The 7,267-nt window shown below is 51.5% G+C and overlaps 1 protein-coding gene across 1 annotated transcript in view; it reads left to right on the top strand.

Moving 5' to 3' along the window:
- Positions 1-2,865: 2,865 nt before the first annotated feature.
- The window catches only part of ENPP7 (ectonucleotide pyrophosphatase/phosphodiesterase 7), a 6,037-nt gene continuing 1,635 nt past the window's right edge, over positions 2,866-7,267 (top strand). The window contains exons 1-3 of the mRNA XM_006869649.1: positions 2,866-3,118; positions 4,760-4,905; positions 6,189-6,815. Of these exons, the coding sequence (XP_006869711.1) occupies positions 2,866-3,118; positions 4,760-4,905; positions 6,189-6,815 (1,026 nt within the window). The remainder of the gene's footprint in view (positions 3,119-4,759; positions 4,906-6,188; positions 6,816-7,267) is intronic.

Below are 7,267 nucleotides of genomic sequence, written 5' to 3'. Positions count from 1 at the left end.
GGCACTTAACAACAACTTCTTCCATGAGCATTTGTTGTGGATCCAAACAAAATGAAGTCTTTGACAACTTCAATCCTTTCTCCATGATGTTACTTACTAATATAGTTTTGAGGATTCTCATTTTCTTTACACTGAGGTGCAATCCATACTGAAGTCTGTAGTCTTTGATCTTCATCAGTAAGTATTTCAAATCCTCTTCACTTTCAGCAAGCAAGGTTGTGTCATCTGTATATCGCAGATTGTTAGTCTTCCTCTAATCCTGATGTCATGTTCTTCTTCATATAATCCTGCTTCTCGGATTATTTACTCAGGATACAGATGGAATAAATATGGTGAAAGGCTACAACCCTGGCACACACCTTTCCTGATTGTAAACCACTCAATATCCCCTTGTTCTGTTCTAACAACTGCTTCTTGGTCGATGTACACATTCCTCATGAGCACAATGAAGTGTTCTGGAGTATCTGTTCTTCACAATGTCATCCATAGTTTGTTACGATCTGTGCGGTCAAATGCCTCTGCATAGTCAATTATACACAGGTAAACACCTTTCTGGAATTCTCTGCTTTCAGTCAAGAGCCATCTGATGTCAGCAATGACATCCCTTGTTCCATGTCCTCTTCTGAATCTGGCCTGAATTTCTGGCAGCTTTCTGTCAATATACGACCGCAAACATTTTTAAATTTTACGTGCTTGTGATATTAATGATATTGTCTGATGATTTCTGCATTCCAGTGGTTCACCTTTCTTTGGAATGAGCACAAATATGAATCTTTTCCAATCAGTTGGCCAAGTAGTTGTCTTTCAAATTTCTTGGCATAGACGAGTGAGTGCCTCCTGTGTTGCATTATTTTGTTGAAACATTTCAATTAATATTCCATCAATTCCTGGTACCTTTTTTTTCACCAGTGACTTCAGTGCACCTTGGATTTCTTCCTTCAGTTTCTTTGGTTCTTGATCATATGCTACCTCTTGGTTGAACCAATTATTTTTGGTAAAGTGACTGTGTATTCCTTCCATCTTCTTTTAATGCTTTCTGCATCAATTGATATTTTTCCCTTAGAATCCTTCAATATTGCAACCCAAGGCCTGGAACTTTCTTTCAGCTTGAGAAATGCTGAACATGTTCTTCCCTTTTGGTTTTCTAGTTCCAGATCTTTGCACATTTCATTATAATACTTGACTTTGTCTTCTCGAGCTGCCCTTTGAAAATTTCTGTTCCGCTCTTTTACATCTTCATTTCTTCCATTTGCTTTAGTTCCAGAGCAAGTTTCAGAGTGTCTTCTGATACCCACTTTGGCCTTTCTGAATTTCCTGTCTTCTTAATGACCTTTTGCTTTCTTCCTGTGTGATATTCTTGATGTCATCCCACAACTCTTCTGGTCTTCGGTCTTTAGTGTTTAATGTATCAAATCTGTTCTTGAGATGATCTCTACATTCAGGTGGGATCTGTTCAAGGTCATATTTTGGCTCTCGTGGACTTGTTCTGATCTTCTTCAGCCTGAATTTGCATGTGAGCATTTAGTGCTGTTTTTGAGCATTGTTTTTTGTTGTTGTTAAGTGTTGTCAAGTTGTTTCTGACTAATAGTGACACTGTATAGGGTTTCCAAGAAGCAGCTGGTGGGTTTGAACCCTGGACCTTGTGACCAGCAGTCCAGCGCTGACCCTGCAGCACCACACCAGGATTCCACTTGACTTAGGAGTGGCTGGTGGGTTTGAACTCTGCGTCTTGGATCAGAAGTCCCGTGCTGGTCCTGCAGTGCCGCCCCGAGAGCATTAGGGCAGTGTTGTTGTTGTTGTTGTAATGTGCCGTGGAGTTGGTTCCAACCCATAGCGACCCTGTACAGGGTTTCTGAGGCTGTAAATCTTTACGGGAGCAGAAAGCCTCATCTTTCTCCCATGGAACAGCTGGTAGTTTCGAACTGCTGACCTTACGGTTCACAGCCCGATTCGTAACCACTACGCTACCAGAGCTCCTTAGGCCACCCCTATTCTGCCCCTGGTGAGAACAGTGAATTTCTCACCACAGTCCACCAAGTCCCTCAGCACAGCCCTGACCCTCGGCACCCACAGCCTCCCACACCCCCTTCCCAGCAAAGCCTTGGCTGACCACCCTTAGGGTGCTGCCCTCTCCCACACACACACTGCCCCAGTTTATTTCTCAGAGGGGCTGTCACTATCGTGTAGTCTGTGATAGGAAGAGTGTGGGAGCACATGTGAAGGGCTAAGGACACAGAGCTGACCACACTGAGCTCACAGGCCCCTCTCCTGCCCTCCGGCTGTGACTGAGAGTCCCATAACCACAAACACCCCACCCTGACCCTCTGGACCTCCATCTGGATGGTCCCAGAGGTCCAGTTACCCAGGAGGCAGCAGAGGGTGGGTGGGCCTCAGACTGACTCCCAGTGACAAGGCCAGTCCTGCTGAGCTGCAGACACAGGCTGGGTCTCAAGGACAAGAGCTTGGTCTGTCGGAGGTGACCCTCAAGCTTCCCCCAGTCCAACCTCACCCCATACACAGGCCTTCGCTGCATTGTGGCTGGGGAGCACCCCCAAACCAGGTACTCGGGGTCAGATGAGCAGAGATGGAGCGTGCTCGGGGCATGGGCTTTCGGACACAGGAGTGGGTTCCTACAGGGCTCTGAGCATGAGGACAAATGTCCTGGACCTCCCTCGTGGGGGTCACATGTGGTCGGGCGAGGCTGTATCGTCCAGCCCAGAAGGTTCTATGAGCAGTGAAGTCGGTCACGAGTCCACACCAGTGCACTCTCCTCTAAGTCCAGCTGTGTGAGTGACCCTGGGACTTTGTACTCCTCCTTCCGGCACACACACCGGCAGACAGTCAGTCACCGGCAGTGGAGCAGTCATGAGCCGTTTGGTCGTCCTCCTCGCCGTGGCTCTGGCCACCCTGCTGACCCTGGGAGCTGGAGGGCCCATACATGGACGGGGGTCCCGGCGCAAGCTGCTCCTCGTGTCCTTCGATGGCTTCCGCTGGAACTATGACCAGGATGTGGACACCCCCAATCTGGACACCATGGCACAGGAAGGCGTGAAGGCTCAATACATGACCCCTCCCTTCATCACCTTGACCAGCCCTTGCCACTTCACCCTGGTCACTGGTGAGTTCTGGCCTCAGGCGGTGTGGGGATGAAGGGACCCAGTAGAAGGGACCCAGTGCTCCATTCTGGGCTCCAAGCAGGGACAGAAGGGACACAGTCTTTCCTCCAAGGATGGGAGGCTTTTATGAGAAAACCATTGGGCCTCCTGAGGTCAGACACAGCAACAATTATGAGGACGGTGCAGAGCAGTGTCTCAGTCTGCTATACATTGGGTTGCTATGAGTCAGCACCTAACAACTCCAAAATCCTTGGTGTCAATTGGTAGGTTCCTCAAATGGGTGGTAGCCACCCAAGGAGGAGGAGGAGGCAAGCAGGAGACAGAAGACAAGAGCCGAGCTGTCCTTCCTGCGGCTTACCCCGTCTCCTCCCTGAACCTGTCCTTGTCCCGAGCAGCCCCCCGAGCCCTGGCCAGACCTCGTCTGAACAGGCATTTCATGTAGTCAATGCAGACCTGAGGTTTAAATACAAAAAATCAAGCAGTGCAAATGGGCGTCAGCAATGGTGTAGGTTTCCTTAGGGCAACAGAAACTGGTTCTCCCCGTTCAGATCTTGGCCGTGTGGAGTCCTTTAGAAGCTCTGAGGGAGACTCGTCCCTGCCGTGCTCCTGGCTTGGGGGGACACTAGGCAGGGGTCATCTGCAGTGTCACACTCTGTCCATCCTCTGTTAACCCCCCCCCCATCTCTGTATCTTTTCTCCTCTTTTATAAGTCATAGGACAGACAACACCTGCCAAGACCCTATTTCCACAGGGCCACACCCCCAGTTGTGGGGGTTAGCACTTCCACCATCCCTGCCCCCACAACCTCTCCCTAGGGCTCTGCAGCCCCCACTCTATCAGCCACACCCCCTCTGTCCACAGACTGCAACTGCTGTCCCTCTGCACCACCCGCCCACATCCGGGGGACCCAGCCTTCACTGTCCCTCCCTTGGTATCTTTTGTATCTTTGGAACTTAGAACCAGGTGCTTGCATTTCCTATTCAGAAAACAAATTTGTAAATGCCTCCAGCCCTGGTGGCTGCAGGTAAATCCGCCCGCGTCTCAGTGGAAGAAAGATGAGACTGTCCACCTGCACAGAGATGTGCAGCCTCAGGAGCCCTATGTAGCGAGGCTCTGAGTCACAGTTAATTCGATGGCCGTGGATTTGACGCAGGGCACTCCACTTGGTTCTTTTGTCCTGGCCTAGGATTCCATTGTTGGCTATTTGCTGAGTGGACCTCACTCCCTGGGGGCTGTCCAGGTGGTTCCATATCTCCCCATAGGTGCCTCTCCGCATCTGGGGCACTCGCTTCAGAAGAAACTCCCAAAAGTGTATGCGGAATGGCCGCGTCCAGGGAAAATACCTGTAGCTGGTGAGAATAAAGCACTGGACCGCAAGGTCTGTTTGAACCACAATAGCAGCGGTTCAAACTCACCAGCTACTCCTTAGAAACCCTATCCAGGTTCACTATGAGTCAGAACAACCAACTTGACAGCACTTAACAACAATTGAGTCTCTGGGTAGCCTCGAACCTCCAACCTTTCGGTTAGCAACTGAGCACTTAACCGTTTTCAGAGACTCCCTGGGGCAGGGCGCTTTTTGCTGTGAGCCCACCCCAAGCCCTAGCAGTACAAGAGACCTTCTGCTCCACTCCGTCCCGCAGGCAAATACGTGGAGAACCACGGTGTGGTACATAACACATTCTACAACACCACCTCCAAGGTGAAGTTACCTTACCACAGCACGCTGGGCATCACAAAGTGGTGGGACAATGGCAGCATTCCCATCTGGATCACCGCCCAGAAGCAGGTAATGCACCGCACCCATGTGGACGCCCACTCTCAGTGGGAACCCTGGAAGACCTCCGTGGGCAGGCCCCTCTGACTTGGGTGCTCCCAGATAGACTGGTGGGTGCTAAGGCTGGTAGTACCTGCAGCCCACAGACACAGTCCTGCCCGGTCTACCTCGAGGCCCTCCCTGGAGTGCAGGACCAAGACACATGTCTCCTTCCTGGGGAAATGCTTGTGATTCCACAAGAAGACGTTGTGACTTTGTGGCGTGCCCGTCCCATGCCCCTCTCAAGGCTGAGCAGCTCAATTCTAAGAGACTAAAAATAAAATGGGGGGATCTAGCTCAGGACCCCCCACCTCAAAATGCTCCCAGCACTCCGGGCTGTGCTGACGGCTCCACCCTCAGAGCCCCCACCCACCTGAGCATCACTAAACCAACCCCAGTGGAGTCCACAGAGCCCTCACCGGCTCCAGCGCGGCCGCTAAGTCAAGACTCCAGATGCGTCAGACTCCACGTGCTCTGAGGGCTCTCGGTCTAAGGTGGACAGGACGGGTGGACCCTTACATAGTCATCAGCTTCTGGAAGAGCAAACAATGCCCAGCCAGAAGGCTGAGGGAGCAGGTGGGTGGACAGACAGGCAGACACAGCCCAGATGGGAGCCCGGTGGTCTTAGGACATGTTGATATCCATTACCTTACGTGTCCTTGAGCTCACTGGGCCCCATTGTCCCTCTGTAACATAGCTTTCACCCGCAATAATACAAGATAAAAGATAAGAACCCAAACTCCACACCCACTGAGGCTGGGTCAACTGCACCTTATAGCCACACCACAGGGCTCCCAAGACTGTCCTCTTTATGGAAGCAGCCGGCCACATCTGAGCACTTTAACCACTGTGCCACCAGGGTTCCTAAAAGATACCAACCACATTAACCTGATGCTGACAGTAAGTTCCAACTCCCAGCGACCCTACAGAACAGAGGGAAACTGCCCCCTTAGTGTTTCTGAGGCTGTAAAGTTTTCCAGAAGCAGGATGCTTCATCTATCTCTTGCCCGGTGGCTGATAGGTTTGAACTGCTGACCTTGTGGTTAGCAGGCCATTGCATCTCCTACAGTGCATGAGGGCTCCTTAAAAGATATAAAAGGCATCTCAAAAGAATTCAAAAGTGCATGGTGGTGTTAGGGTACAGCCCCAGGAGGTAGGCAAACGGCACGGTGGAGGCAGCTGTGCCCGCGGGCATGGGAAAAGCAGAGTTGGTGGATCCCAGGGTCCCACGGCCCTAATACTTCTCCACTTGACAGGGTCTGAAGTCCGGCTCCTTCTTCTTCCCTGGTGGGAACGTCACCTACCAGGGCATGGCGGTGACGCAGAGCCGCAAGGAAGGCATCTTCCACAACTACAAAGACGAACAGGAATGGAGAGCAAACATCGACACAGTGATGAGGTGGTTCACCCAGGAGGGCCTAGACCTGGTCACGCTCTACTTTGGGGAGCCTGACTCCACTGGCCACAAGTTTGGGCCCGAGTCTGCAGAGAGGAAGGACATGGTGAGACAGGTGGACCGCACGGTGGGCTACCTCCGCCAGAGTATTCAGCAGAACGGCCTGGCAGACAGCCTCAACCTCATCATCACATCAGACCACGGCATGACCACCGTGGACAAGAATGCCAGCAACCTGGTGGAGTTCCACAAATTCTCCAACTTTTCCTTCAAAAACATCTCATTTGAGCTACTTGACTACGGTCCCAATGGCTTGCTGGTTCCCAAAGAGGGGATGATGGACAAGGTGTACGAGGTCCTCAAGGATGCGCACCCCAAGCTCCACGTCTACAAGAAGGAGTCGTTCCCCAAGGTCTTCCACTACGCCAACCACCCCCGCATCACGCCCCTGGTCATGTACACTGACCCTGGCTACGTCATCCACGGGGTAAGTGCTGTCGGTGCGCGGTTCACAGATGGTCCCTCCACTAGGCTGCTGGGTCCTAACGTGTGGAAAGCACCCCTATTTTTAGCAGGTGGTGCCTTGGTGGTGCTGTGGATTAAGTGCTGGGCTGCTACCTGAAAGGTCATTAGTTCATACTCATCAGCCACTTGGCAGGAGAAAGACGTGGCCATCTTCTTTCCATAAATACAGTGACCTAGGATACCCGAGCAGGTAGTTCTACTTGGTCACATGGGGTTACCATGAGTGGGAATCAGCTGGACAGCACCCACCAACAGCTTTACCAGAAGTCCCTGGTTAATATGCTCAGCTGTTAACTGAAAGTCAGAGGGTTCAAATCCATCCAGAGGATCTGGGGAAGAAAGGCCTAACGAACTACTTCCCAAAACTCAGAAGTTGAGAACCCTGTGGGCACCGTTCTCCTCTGACACACACGG

This window comes from Chrysochloris asiatica, unplaced genomic scaffold (genome assembly GCF_000296735.1).
Source record: "Chrysochloris asiatica unplaced genomic scaffold, ChrAsi1.0 scaffold00132, whole genome shotgun sequence".
Lineage (NCBI taxonomy): Eukaryota > Metazoa > Chordata > Mammalia > Afrosoricida > Chrysochloridae > Chrysochloris > Chrysochloris asiatica.
The sequence above is the reverse complement of the archived record's forward strand: the minus strand, read 5'-3'. Positions and strand labels throughout refer to the sequence as shown.